The 23365-nt window shown below is 59.7% G+C and overlaps 2 protein-coding genes across 7 annotated transcripts in view; both read right to left on the bottom strand.

The window, feature by feature from the left end:
* Positions 1–819: 819 nt before the first annotated feature.
* LRRC3 (leucine rich repeat containing 3) lies at positions 820–3367 on the bottom strand. Of its 2 annotated transcripts, none has more exons than XM_057697470.1 (2): positions 2051–3367; positions 820–1061 (listed from the first exon to the last, which is right to left on the bottom strand). In XM_057697470.1, the coding sequence occupies exon 1, from the start codon at positions 3365–3367 to the stop codon at positions 2594–2596; it is 774 nt and encodes a 257-aa protein (XP_057553453.1). In that variant the 3' UTR covers positions 820–1061; positions 2051–2593. The 2 variants fall into 2 exon arrangements, with proteins under 2 accessions (XP_057553453.1, XP_057553454.1); XM_057697471.1 differs by having other exon boundaries at positions 820–2170; positions 2416–3367.
* Positions 3368–13871: 10504 nt separating this feature from the next.
* TRPM2 (transient receptor potential cation channel subfamily M member 2) overlaps positions 13872–23365 on the bottom strand; it is a 44222-nt gene continuing 34728 nt past the window's right edge. For 2 of the 5 annotated variants that reach the window (XM_057697832.1, XM_057697833.1), the window contains exons 24-32: positions 22254–22341; positions 21451–21608; positions 20760–20836; positions 20484–20585; positions 19195–19281; positions 18589–18694; positions 16984–17085; positions 15688–15804; positions 13872–15047 (exon numbers count right to left, since the gene is read on the bottom strand). In XM_057697832.1, the coding sequence (XP_057553815.1) occupies positions 14922–15047; positions 15688–15804; positions 16984–17085; positions 18589–18694; positions 19195–19281; positions 20484–20585; positions 20760–20836; positions 21451–21608; positions 22254–22341 (963 nt within the window). In that variant the 3' untranslated portion in view covers positions 13872–14921. Of the gene's footprint in view, positions 15048–15687; positions 15805–16983; positions 17086–18588; positions 18695–19194; positions 19282–20483; positions 20586–20759; positions 20853–21450; positions 21609–22253; positions 22342–22774; positions 22880–23365 lie in introns of those variants that run through there. The other 3 variants (XM_057697834.1, XM_057697837.1, XM_057697835.1) reach the window with 3 other exon arrangements.

The following is a 23365-nucleotide window of genomic DNA, read 5'->3' as shown; positions in this document are numbered from 1 at the left end:
GGGACTTTGAGAGCCAGGGGCCACCCCACCCCCCCCCGACTGAGGCACCCCCTTTGCCATGTCCCCACCACTGTCAACACTGGTCCCCTGGATGGGGCCGGCTTGACCCCAGCCTCTGCGGAACTAGAAGACAGGCCCAGGGCCCAGGGTGAGGGTGGGGGGTCAGCCCGAGGGCCCACGGGGGTGGGGGGTCCAGGGGTCTGCACGCACCCAGGGGAGCAAGGAACGGGCTGGGCCCAGGCAGGGCACGTCTTCAGAAGTCCCTTAGGGGAGGGGAGGGGAAGACACAAAAAAGGAGGGAGGGGAAAAGGGGCGAGGGGGGTGCTGGGCTCCCAGGCACCAGGGACAAGAGCTCCCAAGAGCATGAAGGAGCTTCCAGGTCCTGGAGCTGGGATCCTGCTGGTCTGGGGAGGGAGGTGTCCTCTCCCGGGAAACTCCAGGAGGGGTGAGCAGCCCAGAAAGGCCAGGAGGGCCTGGCAGCTCCTCGACTCTGGACTCAGGATGAGAGGGAGCGGGTCCTCCGGGGCCCTGGGCCCACTTCCTCTCCCCAGCAGGCCCCGCCTGGAGGAAGGCCACCTGGGCGCTGGGTGCCAGCAAAGGCTGAGGGGGGAGAAGCCCCGCTCGCTCCCTGCGTGCCCCCAGAAGAGCATCTGGGTGGCATCAGGCTCTGGGCTGAGTCTGTGTAAGAGCAAATGAAGAGTTCCCTGGCAGCCAGGTGAGGCCCCCGCCCCAAAGTGCCCAGGCTGGCCGGCACCTACAGGACGCGAGCCGCAGAGGCAGGACCCTGACACCTGCCCCTACCTCCACCCAGGCCTCAGTCCGCTCTCTTCCCCTGACCCAGGGACTCAGGGTCACGTCCATCGGGCAAACCCGCCGGGTGGGCTCCTTGTGTGGCAGGACCCCTCTCCCCACATGCGCACCCCGATGGATAGGGACGTGGGGCCCAATTCACCCATGGAGCCCGTGTCCCGCGGGGCAGCCGGCAGCCACACTTACCTGCCCCCACGGCGTCTGTCCCACACGTGGACCGGCGCCCGGCTGGCCGCCTGGCTCTAGTTCTCCTGGGGAGGGGGGGGCACGTCGGTTTCCTGAGGATGCCATCGTTTGCAGCCTCGTCTGGGCCCTGCCTCCCACGCCCGCGCCACTGGTCTGGGTGGCGGGCAGAGAAGCGCCCACCGCACTCTTGCAGCACAGAGCCCCCCGTTCACGCACCCAAGTGGGGTGTGGGGGGTACTGGCATCTGTTGGTCGTTTCTTTTTAATGCACCAACTGAAAAACCATGACCTTGTTGCGCTGTGCCTTTCAGGTCTCTGCCGCAGCTGCGGGTCCCACGGCTGCGCGCGGCGTCTCCGGGTCAGCGCATAAATGTGTTTCCCGCTGCCGGTCACACGACGCTTTCCAAGTACAAGCCTCCCTCCGCCTTTACCCTTTCTAAGCATCTGTCCTTTACACTTTAGATCCATGAGCAATGTACCCCTATCTTGCGTCCCCCCTAAATATCTGAAGTAGTTTAAAATATAAACACTCATAAAAAAGACCGTAAAAAATAAAACTGGAAAGACAGATCAGGGTAACATGGGTGAAGGTAAAGTCTACCCTGAACGTGAATTAGGTAAGAAAACGGAGCAGAAAAGTAGCTCTGGGATTCCTGGCAGCAAAGCTGAGAAGGAGAGAGAGAGTCCCTGCTCCTGGAGGCAAGGAAGCAGCCCGCTGATCAGCCTTGAAACGTCAGACATGGGTCCTCCTGTCCACTGGAAAGGAGCTGCTCAGGGAGTAGAAAAGCAAGGCACGTCGCGACCCAAGATGACGGGCTCCCCGGGCGGGGCAGAGCCGGCGGGGCAGGAATGGGGCAGGGCCACACTCGTCTGGCTGCGATCACGGCCCCCGATGAGCCACTCTGGACCTTTCTCAGGTCCTCTCCATGGTTAACTTTTTTTGGTTTTGGGTTTCTGTTTTTCCTTCTCGCTGAACTGAAATTTTGGTACGTGTTACTCTTAACAAACATTCTGAGAATAAACAAAGTTGTTCAAAGGTTACATGGTCCACTTACCTCCCTAGAAAAACCCTGTCTCTACCACTTGGCTCTGGAAGGAACCATGCAGTTAGATGTGTTCAGGAAACACTGGGGCAGCGAAGGCAAACCAGCTCCACAGCGCAGGACGACCTGGGCCTTCAACCGACAAGACGCACCAAGGCTCTTCGGGGAGCCTCCCTCACGGGCACACGCCCCTCCTTCTCTGCACACTCATCCACCCCACGGGCGCCCCGCGGGACAAGCTTCCAGCGCGGAAGGGACATGTCAGGATGGACGGCCTGGTGTTACATCCCAACTGGATCACTTCCTGGCCGCGACCTTCCATTTCTCTAAGCCTGTGTCCCCATCCGTCAGTGGGTCTGATGGTAAAATTGCCTGACCTGGAGGTGTTGCAGCAACTAGATGCCCTATGGACAGTGCTCTGTAGGAGCGAAACACTGGACAGAAGCAGCCGTGTCACCACCTCACCGGGGGAACATCAAAGGCAGGACTCGGTCACCATCTGCTACAAAAGTGACGGGAGGCAGGTGGGCTTCGGCCTGCTCGAGCCAGTGGGCCCTAGGGCGCAGGGCTGATGGGGTCCTTGGACACAGGGGTGCTGGGCAGGGACTTCAGGTACTCCAGGTGCCTCCTGGCGTCCTCCTGGTTCTGGCGCACGTAGTACACGATGTAGGTGATCACCATGGCGAACCAGCCAAACATGGTGACCAGCATGGCCACGTCGGTGGTCTTGTGGTGGACGCTGCAGAAGCTGACGCCAGAGTCCAGAGCCTGGATCAACGGCTTGCCCACGTACTCCTCCTGCACCGAGGTGTGGCAGGCGATCTCGTCCACCGAGTCAGGGTCCAGCTTCAGCTCCCACAGCGCCTCCTGCAGGGCGCACTCGCAGTGCAGGGGGTTGTGGGACAGGCGGATCTTGGCGCTGAGCTTGCCCAGGGCGTCCTTGGGGATCCTGCGGATGCGATTGTGGGACAGGTCCAGCAGCCGCAGGCCCCCGGCCAGGCCCGAGAAGGCCGCGGGGCCGATGGTCTCGATGGCGTTCTGAGACAGGTCCAGCTCTCGCAGCTGGTTCAGGTGCTGGAAGGCCCCGTTGGGGATGCGGGCAATCTTGTTGGCGTCAAGCTTCAGGAGCACGGTGTCAGCGGGGATGTCCTTGGGGATCTCCTGCAGGCCCCTCCCACTGCAGTGGACGGCCACGGCCCCAGCGTGGTCAGGGCACTGGCAGCTCTGCGGGCAAGAGGCGCCCAACCGCAGGCAGAAGAGGAGGAGGAGGCAAGACCCTCCCGTGGGGACCGGCAGGGAGGCGGGGCTCTGTCTGCCCACGGGGCCCATCCTGGCCGCCTGGGGACAGACGGCACGCGGCTCTCCCTCAGCGCGGGGTCCACACGCTTCCACACTCCCGGGTCGCTGCTGCGCGAGGGACCATCCCCCAGACGTAAACTCTCCTTCCTCGGAGCCAGGAAGGACGGCGTTCTCTCTCGGTTCTGAAAGGGGGGAGCAATCAGCACTGCCAGCGGTGGTCCGGCTGGGGCCCCGGGCGCACACGGTGACTTTGGGGGAGATGTCACAGCCAAACGGACACACCGGACCAGCGGGGGTCTCTGCCACTTGCCCCTGGAGATTCCCAGGGCCACCCAGGAGAGCAAGGTTGTGCTGACCGCTGGCTGGGGGTTGGTGCCCCGCAAAGCGGTCCGAGAACCCTGCCCCCCTGCCCTCCTGCCCTGGACACGCCCACCGCTCGCCTTGGGGGTCAGGGGCTTGGGCCGCGCCGGGTAGTGGGAGTCCACCCCTCCTAGCTGCTCGGGGCTGGAAAGCGGGGAGCCTGGGCTGCAGGGTCTTCCGGAGCACCTGGAGCGCAGGGGCGAGCCGGCACCCTCATCCCCGGGGCCAGGCTGCTGTCAGACGCTCGGCGCTCGGCCAGCTGTGACACTCCCTCCGGCAACGGTCATGTTAAAGCTCTTCCCTGTGGGTCCTAGTGGGAACGACCGCCCGCGCCCGCACCAGGGTCGGCGCCTTTTATTTCAGTCACGTGTGAGAAAAGAAGGGCACCGAGAAAAGGGAAAAGCCAAGCCCCGGGCGCGGGCCCGCGCTGGGCGTGGAGCGGCGGGGCCGCGCGGGGCCTGGCGGGCGGGGCTCGGGCCCCGGGGACCCCACCCCTCGTACCTCGGGACCCCGGGCCCCGGACGCCGGGGACCCCCGGGCCCCGGGGCGGGGCATGGGCGGGGGAGGGGGGGTGTCCACGCTCCGGGACGGGGCGGGAGCTTTACCTGCGCGGCCGCGCCGGGAGGCCGCCGTGCGCGAGGCGCCCTGCCGCTCGGAGCCCGAGCCGGCGCCACGCCCGGGCGCGCCGGCGACCCGGAGGCCGGAGCCCACGTCCGCGGCCGCTCGGGACCCGCGCCGCTTGGCCTGCGCTCGCGGGGCGGGGCCTGCGGGCCAGGGGCGGGGTCCGGGGCGGGGCGGAGTCCGGGCCGGGGCGGGGCCCGCGCGGCGCGGGGCCGCGGGTTGGGGACGGGGCCTGGGCGGAGCCTGGGCGGCAGGACGCGGCCAGGACAGCGCGGGGGCTCGAAGAGTGAGGGCGGGGCCTAGGCGGGGTCTGGCCGGCGCCTTGGGTGGGGCGGGCCCTGGACGGTGGGGGGAGGGGTTCTGAGGGCGAGGGGCGGGGCTTGGGCGGGGCCCGGGGTGTAGCCTGTGGGAAGGCGTGGGGCGGGCCTGGGAGCAGGATTTTAGCCGGGGGCGTGTCTCATGGCCTGTGGGCGGGGACGTGGGCGGGGCCGAAGGGACCCCCCCCCCATAGCCCCGCCCCTGCCCGTGTCCTGCGCCTCCTCCGGCTCTGGCGTCAGGATGGGGGCACGCGGGGGGCGCGGGCAGGTTGCAGACCCTCGGTCAGCGCGAAGACCTGCGGCGCGTCCCTCGCAGGTCAGGTGCCAGCGGCCGCTGAAGCGTGGATGGGGTTAGGCCTCCCGCCCGCCCCCCGTCCCCAGCCCCACCCTCCATCCCGCGTCTTAGGGTCCGTGCATGGGCATCCCGAGGGGCGTGGGGAATGTGGGCATCCGGACATTTAAGGGTTTTTTTTATTATAACAGCTTTATTGTGGCGCACTTGTTATACAAGCCACATGTTCAAATCTGATACGCTTAGACGTTTGTCTACACCCGTGAAACCATCCCCGCAATCAAAGTAGTAAATACCCCAGTTTCCCGTTTGCAATCCATCCCCTCGGATCCATCACCAGGTAAGCACGCAGCTGCTCTGTCAGGAGATCAGTTTGCATTTCCCGTAGTTTATGTAAGTGGAATCGTGGGTGTGTGCGTTTTGTCTAGCCTCTCTCGCTCCGCATAATTAATTTGGGTTCACCAGGCGCTGATGCGTTTGTCACTGGTTGTTCCTTTTAGTGCTGAGTAATGAGACATTGCCCGAATGCTGCAGTTCGTATGTCCACTCACCTGCTCGTGGAGACTTGGGTTGTTTCCAGTTGTTGGCTATTACAAATAGAGCTGATGTGGACATTGTGTACAGCCTTGGTCTGGACCAACAGTCCTATTTCTCTCAGGTAAATATCTGGGAGTGGAATGGCTGGATCATGTGGTAGCTTATGTTTGACTTTTAAGAAACTGCCAAAGCGACTGTACGGTTTTACATGCCTGTGCTGTGCATGTTCCATGTCTTCACCAGCACCTGGTACGGTCGCTCTTTTCAATTTTAGATGTTCTAATAGGTGTGCAGGGGTGTATCATTGTGGTTTTAATTTGTATTTCACTCATGGTTTGAGTGTCTTTTCATCTGTTTGTTTGCAGTCTGTCTATCTTCTTTAAGGAAGTGTTCTGTTTAAGTCTTTTACCCACTTTTCACTGAGTTGTTTTCTTATTGTTGAGCTCTGAGAATTCTTTGTATATTGTGGATACAAATACTTTATCAGACATGTGATCTGTATATATTTTTTCTGATTCTGTGGGTTGTCTTTTTATTCTCTTAATTTTTTATAGCTTATCCTTCTGGTGTCATATGTAAGAAATCTTACCTATCGCACTTACATTTTGCATGTGAGTCTATCATCCATTTTGAGTTAGTTTTGGTGTATGGTGTGAGATATGATTCTTCCAACTTTGTTCTTTCATACAGTTCTTTTGGTCATCCAAGATCCTTTGCATCGCCTCATGAATTTTAGAATCAGCTTGACAACTTCTACCAAAAAAGCCTAGTGGGATTTTGTTTGGGATTGCAGTGAATCTACAAGTCAGTTTCAGGGAATTAACCTCTTGACAATATTGAATATTCCAATCCATGAACATGGTATATCTTCTCATTTATTTAGAACTTCTTTTATTTCTCTTGTTTGTGTGTTTTATAGTTTTGGGTTTACAGATCTCACACATCTTTTGTCAGATTTATCTCTGATTTTTTTAATGTTATTGTAAATGGTATTTTAAATTCAATATATCTCTGTTAAATGCTAATATATAGAAATAAAATTGATTTTTGTATACTTATCTGAACTTTGCTGAACCCATTAGTTCTAGTAACTTTTTAATAGATGCCTTAGGATTATCTACATATACAATCATGTTATCTGTAAATAAAAAGAGTATTACTTCTTTCTTCCCAGTCTGAATGTCTTTCACTTCATTTTCATGCCTAGTTGTGTTGGCTAGAGCCCTAGTTCAATACCAAATAGGAGGAGTGAGAGCAGATATGCTTGTTCCTCCTGACCTTAGGGGGAAACATTCAGTCTTTCACCATTAAGAATAATGTTGACTGTAGGGTTTTGTAGCTGTCCTTATCAGCATAAGAAAGCTTCCTTCAGTTACTAGTTTGCTGAGAGTTTTTATCAGGAATGGATGCTGGATTTTGTGAAATCTTTTTCCTATACCTATCAAGAATATTTTTTATTAGTCTGTTAATATGGAGGACTAGATTGATTGATTTTCAAGTGTTAAATCAACATTGTGTTCTTGGAATAAATCTCACTTGTTTGTGATTTATTATTTTTATATGCTCTTGAATTATTTAATAGACACAGAGTTGCTGATTTTTTTTTCTTTGACTGAATATTATAGTTTGTATCTCTCAAGAAATTGCCCATTTCATCGAATTTGTTGATTCAGCATAAGATCAGCATAAAATTGTTCGTCCTTTCAATATAGAGTATGAAGTGATGTCACCTCTTTCATTTCTGATGTTGGTACTTTGTGTCTTCTCTCTTTTCTTTTCCTAAGCAGTCAGTATAGAAGTTCATCAATTTTACTGATAATCTCAAAGAATGAGTTCTTAGTTTCATATATTTCTCTTTTTCCTTTTTTCCCCCATTGACTTCTACTCTGATCTTTTACTTATATTAATTTTCTCTTCTTTTTCTAGTATCTTAAGTAGAAGCTGAGGTCACTGATTTGAGACCTTTCTTCTTCTCTACTATGGGTATACCTCAGAGATATTGCAGGTTCAGGTCCAGACTACTGCAATAAAATAAATATCAAGATAAATCTCTGGTTTCCCAGTATATATAAAGGTTATGTTTACATTATACTGTAGCCTGTGAAGTGTGCAATAGCATTATGTCTAAAAAAAACAATGTGTATACGCTTAATTTTAAAATACCTTATTGCTAAAATAAAAATGGTAACCATCAACTGAGCCCTAGTAGCAACACCAAAGATTACTGATCACTGATCATTGTAACAGGTGTAATAGCAATGAAAAAGTTTGAAATATCACAAGAATTAGCAAAATGTGACAGAGATACAAAGTGAGCAAATGCTGTTGGAAAAATGGTGCCAATAGACTAGCCCGACTCAGGGTTGCCACAAACCTTCAATTTGTTAAAGACACAATATTTGCAAAGTGCAGTAAAACAAGATGTGCCTGCACAGGCATGTAAATTTCCCTCTAAGTCTTGCTCTAGCGGCAACCCCAAAACTCTGATATGTTGTAGTTTCATGTTCATTAAGTTTGAAATATTTTCAAAGGTACCTTTTGATTTCTTTTTGACCCATGGGTTTAGAAGTGTATTATTTCAATTCCAGATATTTGAGGATTTTGCAGAGATTATTCTGCTTTTGATTGTTAATTTGAATCCACTGTGGTTAGAGAACATACATTGTATGCTTTGGATCCTTTTAAATTTATTGACACTTATTTTATGGACCAGAATGTGGCCTGTGTTAATAATTGTTGTGTGTGTGCTTAAATGTGTGTTCTGTTACTCAGTGGAATGTTCTCTAAATGCTGATGAAGTCAAGTCTGATGATGGTGTGATTACTAATTCTCCATCTACTTGCTACTTAATTGTCGAGAGAGGGGCACTGAGGTTCCTGAGAGACGTCTGTTACTCCTTGCAGTCCTATCAGTTTTTGCTTCACACATTTTGAAGCCTTGTATTCACATTAGTATCCTCTTGATTAATTGACCACTTTATCATTATGAGAAGAGCCTCCTTATCCCCAGATTCTTTCCCTAGAATTCTGCGTTTCTGACACTAACGGCCACTCTAGCTCTCCTGTGATGGGTTAGCATGGGTATCTTCCTTCATCCTTTTGCTTTTAACCTCCTATTTTTTTTTAATTTTTTTAAACAGTTAAAATTTAATCTCTGCCACTGACTGTTAGTGTTTTGTTTTGTTTTTTATAAATTACCTTATTTTCTTTTTTATTGGCTGTGTTGGGTCTTTGTTGCGGTGCATGGGCTTCTCATTGCAGTGGCTTCTCTTGCTGTGGAGCACAGGCTGTAGGCACATGGGCTTCAGTAGTTGCAGCATGCAGGCTCAGCAGTTGTGGCTCGTGGGCTCTAGAGCGCAGGCTCAGTAGTTGTGGTGCACAGGCTTAGTTGCTCTGCAGTATGTGGGATCTTCCCCGACCAGGGATCGAACCCGTGTCCCCTGCATTGGCAGGCAGATCCTTAACCACTGCACCACCAAGGAAGCCCAACCCCCTATGTTTTTATATTTCATTTCCTTCAGGATTTCCACAGCATCAAAGTTTTGTCCTCCATATACTTATTAACTGCAAGGGGAAAATAATAGCTTTACGGTGAAGAAACCCAGCAGAAACTACCTTTACATATGTGACCAAGGTTAATATCATCAGTAATAAGACAGACTGACCTCACGTAGCCTCTAAGACCACGGACTGAGAAAGACACAGCATCACTTGCCAGAAATGCACAATCTCTTTCCAAATGCAAGAACACGTCAGACACACCCAAACTGAAAGGCATTTTATGCAAAGTGACTGATCAGTACGCTTCCCAAATGGAAAGATCATAAAAGACAAGAAAAGACTGAGTCACTGTTACAGACTGGAAGAACTAAGGAGAAATAGCAGCTAAATGGGATGTGGGATCCTGGAATAGCCCCGGGCCCAGTGGGGAAAGTGGGGCACACACGGCCGGGGTGCAGGTGACGGCCTGGGGACCACATCCACAGGGCGATGGGAGGCGGAAGAGCCCGTCTGTCCTCTGTGTCTGCCCCAATTGTCACTCTGCTTTGTCCCCTTTTCCTCTCTTCCTACCTCCTTCTGCACTGAGTCTGTTTTGAGCCCATTTACGATGGTTAGTTGACTCCTCGCTGGGACTCTTTGCTGCTATGTCAGTGGCTGCTTTAGGGGGTGGTGTCGGCTGTCACGTCTCGTCCCCATCTCTGTCGGTCACGTCAGACCACCTGCCACACAGGGTCGGAGCCCTGCAGGGTGTGCTGCCCCCGGCCATGCAGTGGACGTCCACGTGTGTAGGAGCCCCTAAAATCTTACCCTCAACTATCTTTTAAAGGGAATAAAATAAGATGAGCCGTGAAGCTGCCGCTGTGTTACTGTATAGCAGGTTGGAGAGGGGAGCCCAAATTATGGAATATCTTTAATACTTAAGTTAAACACAGGAATGTGGTCACCACCCGAAACTGCAGTGTGGATGCAGGCGAATCCAGACAGCATGCGATGGGGGAGGGGCCGGCACTGAGCCCACGCCATGGCTTCCCCTTATGGAACATTCAAGAACGCTCTTTGGCGGTGGAGGCAGGGCAGGAAGGGGCTTGAGGGGGCTTCTGGGGCTGCGCGTCCTGTGTCTTGATCTGGGTGCTGGTCGTCAACATAAGTAAAAAACCCACCAAGCTGCTCACGCTTCCCATGTGGGCGGGTGACTGAGGGCATGTAACTCGTCACTAAAAGGAACCAGTGGCGTGCTGGCCACGTGTGTGTTCACAGATGGTTACACGGGCAGGTGGTGAGTACAGGGATGGGTGGATGCAGGGATGGGTCCACTCGGGGCTCCTGTGGCCCTCCTGGTCCTCGCAGGCCCGCGGCCTCACTAGGTGATGGTGTTGGGGGCTCCACAGGAGCCGGCCAGGCCCAGGCCGCGGACCCCGCAAGAGCCTGGCTCAGTGTCCACTCCGGACCACCAGCCTGCTCGCAGAAACACCAGAAACCTGCCAACGCCATCCTGACCACGTGGTCTGCCACCGTATCCACCCTTAGAACTGGTACTGGGCTCCGGGATGATTATCTCACCCATTTCTCCACCCAGAATCCAGGCCTCCTGACCCCAGGGAGAAACGCTGCTCCGACCCGGTAATTGTTTCCCCACCAGCGAGGCTGCGGTGCTAGCGAGGCCTGAGTACATCTCCCTGGGAGGAGCCGGGAGGAGCAGAGCCGACTGCAGCCACCGTGCGGGGGACAAATGGAACATCCTGGCCGCCCTGCTCTCCCGCCTGCCCGTCCACAGTCACCCGTGCGGCCGTCAGCTGCCCTGGCCTCCATGCTGGCCCCAGCCGGCCTTGCCTCCTGCCCTCGCCCAGCTGTGGGGACCCTCAGACAGAACCCCGGGCCTGCCGGGCTCTGCTGACTGCAGCCAGCTCGTGGGTAGGGTCTGGAGCCAGGGCCCTTTGACGGAGCCCGCCTGCTGCCCAGAGCCGCAGAGGCAGGGCCTGAGCTCGCCAAGGAACCTCGATGGATGGACTGCCTTTGGAAAAGGCACTCCCCAGCTTGGCCCAGACTCAGCCTCCTCCTACGCGCCCCGACTCCCTGGATCTGCCGGAATTCCTGGACAGCTCATCTGATCTTGAAAAGCCAGACTGGAAAACCAAAAAAACCCCCCAAAAACAAAACACAAACCAAAAAAACCCTGACGCTGCTTCCCGAGCACTGGGCCTGAGCAGCTAGGGCCCAGCTCCCCGCGTCCTTCCTGAGCCCCTCAGAACCTGAGGGGGCACACTCTTTGCCGCGGGATTCGGGGTTCGATGCAGGAGCGGAGGGCTGCCCGTCTCCCAGGGACGCGGAGGCCGCCTGCTCCTCACCCAGGAGTTCTCCTGGGATTTCGGGCCCGTCGCCCCCGTCCCCCGCCTCCCAGCCCCCCCACCGCCAGCCAGGACGCGCACTCTTCCTCTCGTCCAAGTCTCATCCGTTTTCTCGCTCTTTTTCAAGAACCGAGTTTTGAATGTATTCACCGTAACAGCTCTTCATTTTCCCTCTTTCATTAAATTCTGATTTAGCCCCCTGTCTGAGCCCTGAGGTCTTGTCGACGCTGTCGCTATTTTTTGAGCTTCTTGAGTCATAACCTCAGATAATTTACTTTCACTCTTTTGATTTTCGAATAAGTGCGTTTAAGGTCCTGACTGTTCCTTCCTGAGACGTCCAGCCACACCCCTGGGGCCATGACCCGAGACCCTCTCTCTGTCTCCTTCTGGCCGCCCCCCGGGAGGGTGCAGGTCTCGGGCGGGAGGTGGAGGGCGTGGAAGCACGTGCAGCCCCCCGCCTCGGCTGTCCCAGGCAGCGCCCAGCCCGCAGGACTCTCTTGCCCCAAATCCCGGGCAGCAGTGGTGGCCCTGGTCCTAGAGCCGACCAGAGACTCGGGGAGAGTGTCCCCTCCCCCAGTAGAGACACAGCTGCTCCCCACTGGTCCTCCTGCCCGGGAAACGAGAGGCTCCAGAGTGAGGACAGAAGCCCCCCAGGGAGGGCCCGGGCGGGGGTGCCACAGTGTCCCACCCTGGACGCCGCCTCAGCGCCCTCCGAGCTGGCCGGGGGACGGCCACTCACGTCCGTGGAGGCACCGGGAACCACTGACGTATTTGCTGCCCTCCTCCGGTGCGCGTCCGCGTCCTGATGTTACTCTTCCGACGCGGCGGGCGGAGTGTGGCCCCCGGATGGCGCTGCCTTGGAAACTTGCGGAGATCCCCTCGGGGGTGACGCACACTTCCGAGGAAGTTCCGTGTCTGAGAACACGTGACTCCTCTGGGCTGTGTTGTTGGGGCGGGTACAACACCACACACACAACATAGACGGTGTGTACATATATGCGCGTAGAACACATCATTTGTTACACAAATGTAAATACATGTTACACACAGTGTACCTAAAGACACATATTGCACGTGATTTACATGCAAACAAATGTATAAATATATGTATATATTATAATAAGTATAATTACTATTTTATATATATAATGTGTATATGTTACATAACTGTCCATTATAATATGTATAGTGTATAACCTGTGTTTACGTATAAATACACACGCATAACATGTAGGTAAACACGCACACACACGCCGCACAGGGTGACTTCCATCCTGTTGATGGCATTATTCAAATTCTGCCCTATTTTTCTTTTTTGCCCTGTGATTCCTTGATTTCTGAGAGAAATATCTTAAACATTACTGTGAGTGTGCCCATTTCTCCTTGGACTGCTGTGCATTTTGCACTGTACAGTTAAAAAGGTGTGGTGCCAGGTGGGCCGCAGCTCCCGCGTGCTGCCTTCCTCCTGGATTTGTACCTTCTCCCCCTCACATACCCCCCCACGTCCTCGAAAGGACACGCGTGAGCCTGGGCCCCTGTCCCCCGCTGCACCTGCGCCCGCAGCTTTCCGTTCGAGAGCGCTTGCTAGGACGACTCCCCCGTGTCGTCAGCTAGTATATGTCTCATTGGGGTGACAGAGAAAAACACACAGAAAAGAAGAGAAACCTGTTGTCATTTGTGTATCCCCATGCGAGATTCACAGTGCGTGTGTTGTAATTGCTGACACGCTTTGACTACTTCCTGCCATTTTATTTCATGTGAACTGTCTTCTATTGATATTTTTCTTTCCTTGATTTGGTCCTTCTGTTCGGTTCCTCTGCTGGCTTGATGTTGTTCTGTCTCTGTGCCGTGAGTTCCCCGGGGCCTGTGAGATGCTCCCGGGCTTCGCCGCCAGGTCTCTCTCCCAGACTGTGCCGGCCCAGCACCTGCTCGCTTCTCCTGAGCGAGAGGAGACCATCCTGTGCCTGGACTGGCTGCGTCCTTCCCTCTGCCGGCATCCGGCAAGACCAGCTGGGGCTTCAACAGGACACTAGCGTTCAATTTTCTCTTTACGTTATGCCTCAACTACGGTGCAACTTAGCCATACGTGGTACTGCTTCCTTTGCGTCCACAGAGCTCAGTGTGTGTGTGTGTGTGTGTTGGACTAAACGTTTGTGTCCCTCCCCAAAATTCCTACACTGAAGCCCTAATCTCCAGTGTGACCATATTTGGAGGGAGGACCTCTAAGGAAGTAATTAGGGTTAAATGAGGCCATAAGGGTGGGGCCCCGACACGATGGAATTAGTGCCCCTGTAAGAGGGGACCAGAGCCCCCCCACCCTGCACACTCCTAGGAAAGACCACCTGAGGACACAGTTCGAGGCAGTCGTGGACAAGCAGGGCAGAGCCCTCCCCAGGAACCACCGTGCCCACACCTTGACCTCCACCCCAGCCTCCAGAGCTGTGAGAAGGTGAGTGTCCCAGCTGTGGTGCCTTGTTCTGCAGCCCAAGCTTTACTTCTTTTCTGTAATTCGTCTTTCAGAAATTCTTTCAGAAAGGATGCATGAGGAACACATTTTCTGGGTCCTTATGCTTCTAAAATGTCTTTATTTGCTGCTGCTACTTGAGCACTAGTTTGGCTGGATATGAGATTCCAATAAAAATCGAGGGTGGGGGTCAGGGGAGGTGCGAGGGGCTGAGTCCCAGGTTGGGGGCTGGAGCCGGGATCTAGGAAAATGAGGAAGAGGGAGTGTGTGTGTGGGGGCGGGGAGGGGGGGTGTTGATTGAAGGAGAAATCGTGAGTTTGGACCTGAGGGGCTGCAGGATGTCTACAGGAGACCCCGCGGGCCCCGGGAAGCTCGGCTGTGGGCCCGGACACAGCCCCCGACCACCGCGCGTGTCTCTAACTTTATTTGAAGGACGCACAGAAGAGGCGGCGAGGCTGGGGGCGGGGGAGCAGGTTTAACGTGGGCCTTTTGCAGCATTCCACGGCTCCAGACGGCTGTGCTGACGGTCCGTGAGTCGCCGGTGCTGACCCGGGTGGCCCCTCCGTCCGCACCCGCTGCCCGCTCCTCCCTGGGCTGTCGGGGGAGGGGGCAGGGGCGCCGTGTGCAGGAGAGCCCCCCCCAACCCCATGCTGCTCCATCCTCCCGCCCGGGTCCCGGGGCAGCACACCCAGAGACCTCTATGCCTCAGGAGAACGCGGGAGCTGCCCGGGCCTCCTGCCCCACGAAGGGGCCGAGGGAACCGGGCGCTGCCCCAGGCCAGGCGAGGGTCCGAGTTGGTCACGGTGGAGGCCCTCTTGGGGAAGCCCGACTCTCCGGGAAGTGCGGGCCTCGGGCGGCGCCCCCTCTGGGGGTGGATGTGCTGCTCACGGGACGTGGCCCGGACGGCGTCCGCGGGCCGCCCACAGCCTCGAGAGAGGCAGTGTTGGCCGGCGGGGTCCCCGTGGCCCCCTCAACCCCGAGGCCCTGCCCCGTGGCTGGAGCCTGCCTGTGACCTGCTCAGCTCTCCTCCCAGGGCTCCCCGAGGCCTCCCAGTTCACGAGCCGGCTGTGAGGGGCAGCCGGTCCAAGTGGGCCGTGGATGGACCGGCCCCGCCGGCCCTGCAGAGCTGCCCGGGCCGCGTCCCCGGGTCAGTAGTAGGCCCCAAACAAGGCGGCCACCTTCTGGAGGATGGCCTTGTGGTTGGCGTACAGCGGGATGCGCTGATCCACCAGCTGCCACCGGACGGACGTCCCCGTGTCGCAGGAGTGCAGGTGCTGCGAGGACAGAGGTCGAGCCTGACTTCCCCACCGACCGCCCCGCCTCCACCCAGACACTCCGACCCCGCAGCCGGCAGCGGGGAGGCGGGGACCCCACGCCCCGGCTCCCGGCCCTACTGCAGGCCTGGCCAGCGGCCGCTCACTTTATCCTTCTACCGAGCAGGCACGCATCAGAAAATGCCCGCAAAGCCCTAGAGACCCTTGAAAGAGGGCAGAGGCGGTACGGCTTATTCGGGGGTTTTCCGTCCTGCAGACACAGCCCAGGTTTGGTTCCCTGGGACTTCCCGGTCCCAGTTCTGGATTAGGGGTGTGTAGGATTGATCTAAGTAGAGGGGACGGTATCCCCACAAAAGCGCGTGAACCAGCCTCCCCCGGGTGCGAGCCTGGAGGCCCCTAGGGTCCCCGACCAGCCCCGACTCCACCGCAGCCACCTCTGCTGCCCTCCAGCCTCTCCTGGCTGCCCCCTTGGTACCCTCTGGGCACGACTCTGACCCCTGCAGCCCCACCCTGGTCCTGGCTGCTCTGGCCCCAGGCCTGGGAACCCCTCAGACCCCTCCCTGCAGGCCCCGAGGCCCCTCTGGAACACCGATGCCCCCAGCCCCCCCATTCCTCACAGCCTGAGACCCAGGCCACGTACAGAATTCAGCCTCTTCAGCTCCGCGTCGCTCTGGTCTGGGAAGTGGACGCTCACGGCCACGGTCTCGACCCAGGCGTTGTCCGTGTTCCTTGGATCATCCACGTAGCCTTTGTACACCTGGGAGGCAGCACAGGTGAGCTGGTTCGCCTGATGGGCCCCCAAGTCCCCCTGGCTTTCTCCCAGAGGGAGGGGCCCCATGCATTCCCTGCGACCGGTCGGGTCTGGGACGCTCTGAGCACAGCTGTCCACCGTGTCCAAGCCCCGCCTGGCTCTGCCCCCTGCCCCGTCCACCTGCCCCCAGCATGGCCTTCAGCTTGACTGACACATCGTGGGGGCCGACGGCCTCACCCACCTCCCTCCTGGGCTCTGGCCTGGCACCCAGCAGGTGTTAAAGGACTGGAAGGATTAAAAAGGGCCAGCGAACCTCAAAACACTAAGTGAAAGCAGCCAGGCAGCACAGGCTGCACGCCGTGTGATTCCACCTACAATACACGCCCGGAACAGGCAACTCCACAGAGACAGCGGCAGCCTCGGGGCTGCCAGGGGCTGGAGGGGGACGGGAGTGACCATGGACGGGTTCGGGTTTCCTTCCGGGGTGGTGGGATGTTCTGGAACCACACCCCGTTGTCAACGTACTAAACGCCGTTGAACTGCTCACTTCAAAATGGTTCGTTTTATGTTGTTTGGATTTCACCTCAACAGATAAAGAAGTGTAATTATTTTCACAAAGTAGAGGAAAGAGAGATGGCGGTGCTCCCTGAGGGCTGCAGGGGACGATCCGCGTGAAACGGCTGGGTTTGCAGGTCAAAGCCGTAGACGTCGGCAACGGCCTGTTTCATCCTGAGATGCGACAGAGGCAGAACCAGCAACGTCTCGGATGTCCACTAGGAGGACCGTTTGGATAAATCATGGCACAAAATAGTATGCAGTCGTGGAAAAGAGGGAGGCGGATGTGGAAACACGGACCTAAAAATACGGCCTTTGCAAAGTAACTGAAAAAGCAAGTTACGTCTTTGCGCCCAGCTGTGCTCAGGGCAAGAGCGAGTGTGGGCTGGACCCCAGGCCGCCCCAAGGGCGGCAGAGGCTGTGGCCGCTCTTGACCTCGGGAGGAGAAAACCCGGACAGAGAAGGGAAGGCGAGGGGCCCACAGCCGCGGCCACGTGGGTCCCGCCAGGAACTGCAGGATGTGGGCCGGGGCGCGTCCCCAGCTCCACGCAGCCCTCCCTGCAGCCGTCACAACCTGCACCTCAGGGCCCAGGACACACAGGTGGGAGCAAAACAGAAAGGCCGCCCTACCTCCATGCCCTGCGCCAGCAAGTTCTCGAAGGAAGGCCAGAACTCTCTCCGGAGGACCAGCTTCAGCTTCCGGGGCAGCGTCTCTCCTGGTTCCCGGGAGCCCTGAGCAGAGCGGAGGCGGGAGCAGGTCGGCACGGCCGTCCGGGCACCCGCCTCCTCTGGCCGCCCGCCCAGCGTGGGCAGCGGGCCAGCCTCCGAGCACAGGCAGGCGAGCGTCTGACAGCGGCTGCCTCGGGGCCGGAGTGACACTGCCCAGAGCCCGCTGTCCACGTCAGCCTGCGGGGCGGGGGCGGCACAGCCTCGAGGAGCGCTGGGCACCGTAGGGCAGCCAGCGCCCTGACCTCCGCCCCGGGCCACCAGCCCAGCCGTGTCCTATTTGTGTGCACCCCTGTCCCCGTCTCCAGCCTCCGCCCTGGCACACCGGGCTCCCAGCCACCGGCCCCGGGCACGGGCCTGCACCCGCACTCCCCCTCCGTCCACATCACGTCTGTCCGCGTCGGCCCTGAGGATGCCCAGGCCCCTCGCTGGCTGCGGTGGCAGGGGCCTCAGTGCCCCTCTCGGGGCCACAGAAGACGCCCGCCGGCAGGAGACAGCTAAGTGCCAGAAAGGGAGGCTGAACGTGCTGGAGAGCCCGCTGGGGGAGGGGGCCGGGCCTGGGCGCTCCCTCCGCTGGAGGGCACGGGGGTCGTGGCTGCAGGAGCCGGAGCCGCCCAGGGCCCTGGAACCCTGGTTGGGGTCTGAAGCCCCTCAGTGGCACTGCTGCCCCCCCACACCCATTAGCCTGTGCCCCAGCAGAGCCGCTGCGCCCTTGGGTGGGGGTGGGGGAAGCCAGCGGGCTTCTTGCTGAGCTGGGGTGATTCACACACTCCCGGGAACAGGCTCAGGGACCCCCGGACAGAGCCACACCCAGACACCGGCCTGAGGCCTGGCGGGGGACACGGTCTCCCTGCCGGGGTCAGCCTCTTCTAAGCCCAGAACAGTGCCGGGCTTGGGGGGTGGGGCTGGCGGGCAGATGGACGGGTCAGAATCTGAGCGGCTGGGCCTGCTCGGACAGGACCGGCCCGGGGCCTTCCACGCCCCAGCTCTGTTTGTCACCTCAAGGCCTCTGCGGTGGCCAGCGGCCTTCAGAGCTGCGAGGAGCTGCTGCCCCTCCGCCGCGCGCCTGTGCGCCCCCCGCCCCCACCCCAGACAGCACTGTCCCGCCCGCGGGGCTCAGCTCGGCCGCAGGGCCAGAGACGCGAGCGCACCTGAGACACGCCCACCCGGGGAGCTGCGTCCGCCCCCAGCCCCTGAGCTCTGCAGGGAGACCCACGCCAGCCTCCGAGGCAGCCCCAGCCCGGAGCCCAGGGCCCCCCGGGATGCAGTAGGTGCTCAATTCGTGCGTCCACTCCGCGGAGCACCTGAACCCATTTCACAGCAGCAAAACAAGGAGCTGGGAGGAAGGATTCCCTCTAAAAGGCAAGGACCAGCCTTTGGCGCCCAGGAGCGGGGACAGAGTCTGAGCCGTCCAGGGCAGTGACCGCGGGGGGGGGGGCGGGGGGTGTCCCCTCGGTGGGCGGGATGGACGCGCGGACGCGGGGCCCGGGACGGCGGGCGCGGGCTCACCCCTGGCAGCGCCCAGTGCTCGGAGAAGGGGCACCTCACCACCAGCACCTCCAGCATCTTCTTTATGCTCTTCATGCAGATGGCGTCGTCCTGGTTCCGCTTCCACCTGCGGGAGGGATGCTCCCACGTCAGCCCCTCCCCCATCTCCCTCCTGAGCACCTGCTCCAGGGGACTGAGACAGTAACCGTCCGCTCCCATAACCGCTGGCCGGACTAGAACGGGTCAGCCTCTTTGGAGAATATTTTTCTATCAGAAGCCATAAAGAAGCACACGCCCTGCATCCGGCCCTTCCACCTCTGTGACTCTTTGGAAACGTTGGGTGGATTGACGTGGATTTTTATTTTGTCTGTGTCGTGAGCCCCGGCCCTGGCTTTGTCAGGGCCTCTCAGGGAGGGGCACCCACAGGGAAGTGAGGGCAGCCTGGGCGGGGACAGGGCCTGGGCTTTCCTGGGGGCATGGACGTTCCTGCCCTGTGTTTTGGGGTGCGCCCCCGTGTATCCAGGCCCCGCCGTGAGGCTGGCACCCGTGCTAAGTGTGAGCTGTCCTCCGGGCTCTCCGAGGGCTGGGGTGCGTGGCAGACCTGTGTGCTCCCCTGGGGCTACTCACCGGGTGATCACAGGCTGCAGAGTGTGGTTGGGGCCAAAGTAGCGGAGGTCCCCGCGCCCGCGCAGCCCCGTGCGGCCCATGGGGTTCCTGGGTGGACAGGGGTCGGCTCAGCCCGCTGCCCGCAGCCGGAGCACCAGGCCGGGGCAGCGGACCGGCTCCCCCCAGATCTGCCCTGGCCAGGATTCTCCGAGCCCAGGCAGCTCCGCAGACGGGAACAGGGAGGAGGCCACCGGAGGTCCCTGGGCCGGACCTCCGACTCCCGAGGGCCCCTTGCCAGTCCGGCCGATGCCGCGTCACCCACTGGGGCTGTCCACCTCAAATCCTGTCCCTCGGGGACTCCAGGGGTGAGGGAGGGTGGTTACCTTGGGGTGAGTTGGAAAGGAAAGGGGTCTCCTTGGGAGCAGAAGCCCAGCCCCGCCACAGACGGCCCCCGGAGAGCGCCTGGCTGACCATCGCGCTGCGCCCAAGGGCCTCAGCAGGCCCATGAGCCGGCACCTGTGCCCCCGACCCCGTGACACGCTGTCCTGCTCTCTTCCTGAACACCACGCCCCCCCACCCCTCCATCCAGGGATGGAGACGTTCCTGGTCACATCTGTGCTCCTGCCTCTCAACCTCCTTCCACAGCCTCTGCTCCCTGTTCCAGAACCTTCCCCAGAGGCCCGCCACCCAACTCTTCCCACAGGTCCCCTCAATGACTGCTCGCTCCATGGGGTCCCCACATCCCGGCCGGCTGGGGTCCCTCTGCGGATGCGGACGGCCCCTTCCTCGGCTCTGCCCTGCGGCGCGGCCTCCCCGGCGACCCCAGCAGAGGAGGCCCTCTGACCTGCAGACCCCAGGCTGGCACATGGCAGGCGTCGGCTAGGTGCCTGCCGGGCCTGACGCCATGGTCACCTGGCATCTTTATGTGGCTTCCTCGCCTGTGCAGTGGGGCGCCATGCCTGTCCCTACAGAGAGCAGACCTGGAAACGCCTCTGTCCCCACACGTAGCCCCGGGGGCCCTTTAACAGCGCCCCGCTTCCTTCTCACCGTCTGCGGAGCCGGCGGCTGGGTGGTCCACGCTGCACCCCACGTCCCTGCCACATCTGGGGGTGAGGGTACCGCACCCAGGCCGGCAGGCCAGCTCAGGGCCCCCAGCTCCCCACGAAGGAAACACTTTATGTGGATGTTTCTTTTCTTCTGTATTTTGTTTGTTTTTATCAGAAAAACGTCTACCTTGCTGGAGAGGAACCCTGACACCAGAAGGAAACCCCCAGAGGCCGCGGAGGAAGGCAGGGAAGGGCCGCACTCACAGAGGGAGCCCGCCCTGCACGGCGTAGACCCCGTGGACGCTGCGCCGGTCCAGACATCCATCCATCACGTTGTAGCTGATCCTGGACAGAGGCTCTGGGGCGCTGGGAGGGAGAGGAGAGGTCGTGTCCCCAACAGAGACAGCGGGAGGCAAAGCGGCCACGGGGACCCCTCAGGGGTCCACCATGAGGGCCCCTCCCTGGCCGCAGCCCTCCCAGCACGGCCGCAGCCCCCGGGGAGGACGGGGGGCCCGTCCGGGCAGGAAGCAGGGCACTCACTCCCCCACAGGGTCCACCAGATCCTTGTCCTTCCTGTCGGCCGTGTAGAAGGGCGGGTTGTAGATAAGGAACTCCATCTGTGCGACACAGGGGCTCCCCTCAGACGGTCAGCATCCCAGGTCGGCCAGCACCCAGGACGGCTGACCGCAGAGCCCAGGACCCCAGGCAGCCTGAAGGGCCCAGGAGCCCGTGCTCAGCAGACCTGAGGACGCACACACCCAGACGGGCCATGATCGGGGTGGGGGGGTCTCCCCGGATGGGGGTGGGAATGGCTGGGCTCTAGAGGGGAGAAGGGGCCCCCCGGCAGAAACTGGGAGGAGCAGCAGCCTGCCTGTTCCCGGAAAACAGAGAGAAGGCTGGGGGGACACCCCCATGCCTCATCCACCTCTCCCTCTCGCTCTCCACCTCCGGCCTCCCCGGCACTCAGAGAGGGGGCGGGGCCTGTTCGCTGGGGAGACGGGGTTGAGGAGAAGTGGGGCAGTCGGCCTCGTGTGCACGGAGGCCCACCGGCGTCCCGGCTCAAACCCTAGCGCCACCCCCTCGGGCCGCATGGGCCGCATGCCTGTTCCCTCATCTGTCTGTCGTGTCCCTGTGAGGCTACGGTGGGCTCATCCACCCGAGGGCCTGGACCGCTCCCCCTCCGGACACCGGGCACCTGTGGCCCGGTGGGCGCAGCAGGACAGGCACTCACCTCCCAGGGCACCTTCTCGTTGGGCACCGGGAAGCGCAGGACAGGGCAGCTGGGGTAGAGGAGGTGCCGGGCGTTCACGTGGTAGGCGTCGCCCGGGTCCTCCGTCTTCGGCCCGCCGTCCAGCTCAGGGTCCTGCCCCACCGAGGCCATCTGCGGTGCTGGGGACGGGAACAGCCCCACAGAGCCGTGGGCAAAGCTGGGCCTGGGCCCGGGCGCCCTCTGTGGTCCTTTCCTCAAACTCCTGGGCTGCCCCCACCTCCCCGAGCCCGGGTTGAACATCAGCCCCAAAGAGGGCACCCTCCCCAGGGCCCCCAGCCCTGCGGCCCGGCAGGACAGAGGCCTGGGGTTAGGCTCCCACCGCCTCGGGCAGCGCCCAGCAGAGCCCTCGGTAACTAGCGGGACGCAGAGGCCCTCCCAGAAGCCCGTCCAGCTGAGGAGCGCACATGGCTCCTTCCGGGCCGGCGACACCCCAGGAGGGCTACTCATGCCCATGTCCTGGCCGGCTGCAAATTTAGGAAGAGAGACTTGCTTTCTGTCACCCCGTCGATGTGGCAGCTCTCGGGCACCTGCTGGCGCGGCCCCCACTTTGCAGCTTGGTGCACAGGAGGGGGACGGGGGTGGGCCAGGCCCCCTCTAGAATCCCCCAGCCCGGTCAAGCCGGGCGCTTGGCCACACTCCGCACAGGTAGCCATGGGCCGTGCTCCCCGAGGCGCTGGGCCTGCTGCCTCCCCTCCCCAGGGACCCCCGGACGCAAGAGAGCACAGGCAGGCAGAGACCCGCGGCTGGTGTGGCCACCCACTCACCCAGGGTGGGGACGTCCCCCTCCGAGCCAAAGCCGCCGTCCCTCAGGGCCTTCACTATCCAGTGCAAGGCGCCAGCCGTCTGGGCCACCTGGAAGGCACATCCCAGACGAGACTTGGTCAACACCCGCCCCCACACGGAGCGCCCTGCTCCTGCCCAGCCTGTTCAGCCTGTTCCCCTGCGTCGGAAGGCGCAGGCCCTTGGGCCAGAGCACCCCGAGTGAGGAGCGGAACCCAGGGCGGGCCCACAGGGTGGGGGGCACAGGGTCAGGGCACAGCAGGAGGGGCACGGAGGGCCGGGGACCCGGCCCCTGCCTGGTCCCCCCCTCCTCGTCCTGGAGTCCTGAGGCCTCCTTGACCGAAGCCCTTGCCTCCACCTCCCTCACTGTGCCTGGTGAACCACGTCGTGACAGTGAGCTTTCAGGTCTGTGCCACCCCCACACTGGGAATCCCCGAGGATGACAGAACGCCTGTCACCCTGACATTCTCAAGGCCAGCCCCGGACAGGTACAGAGGAGGCACACAGGAAACATGGGAGATGGCTGGAGAGATGAAGGATGGACAGATAGATGGAGAGAGCGATGAATGACTGGATGGACGGATGGATGCATGGGCAGATGATCCGATGACTGGCTGGGTGGATGGATGGATGATGGATGGATGGACGGATGCACATTACTGTCCCTCAGCATCGCTCAGGCACTGGAGCCCAGCAGGCCTGTGAGGCAATGACTCCTGGAGGTGAGGCCACTCAGGGCTGCCCGGCTGGTGGGGGGACTGTCAGCGGGCAGTGAGGGGGAGGGCGGGTGGAGGCTGCTCTCCTGCTGCCTACAGGCCGCCCCCTCTCGTCTGGGGCTGGTTCGAGACATCCACACGCTGCTTCTGGTGTTGCTCTCGTCCAGTTGTCCACGCGGACATCCACACGCACCCTTGCTGGCCCCGTGGACTCCCTCCCTCCCGGCACGGCCAGCAGCCTGAGAAAGCAGCCGAGGGCCCTTGGTAACTTCCACAGCCCCTCCTGGGTTCCGGGTGCAGAGTCCAGGGACAGTGGCCGTCGCAAAGGACAGCTCCGAGGAGGCCGGGGCAGGACGAGAGTTTACTCCCCCAGACCAGCC

The sequence above is a fragment of the Hippopotamus amphibius genome, chromosome 10 (genome assembly GCF_030028045.1).
Source record: "Hippopotamus amphibius kiboko isolate mHipAmp2 chromosome 10, mHipAmp2.hap2, whole genome shotgun sequence".
Taxonomy (NCBI): Eukaryota; Metazoa; Chordata; class Mammalia; order Artiodactyla; family Hippopotamidae; genus Hippopotamus; species Hippopotamus amphibius.
The sequence above is the reverse complement of the archived record's forward strand: the minus strand, read 5'-3'. Positions and strand labels throughout refer to the sequence as shown.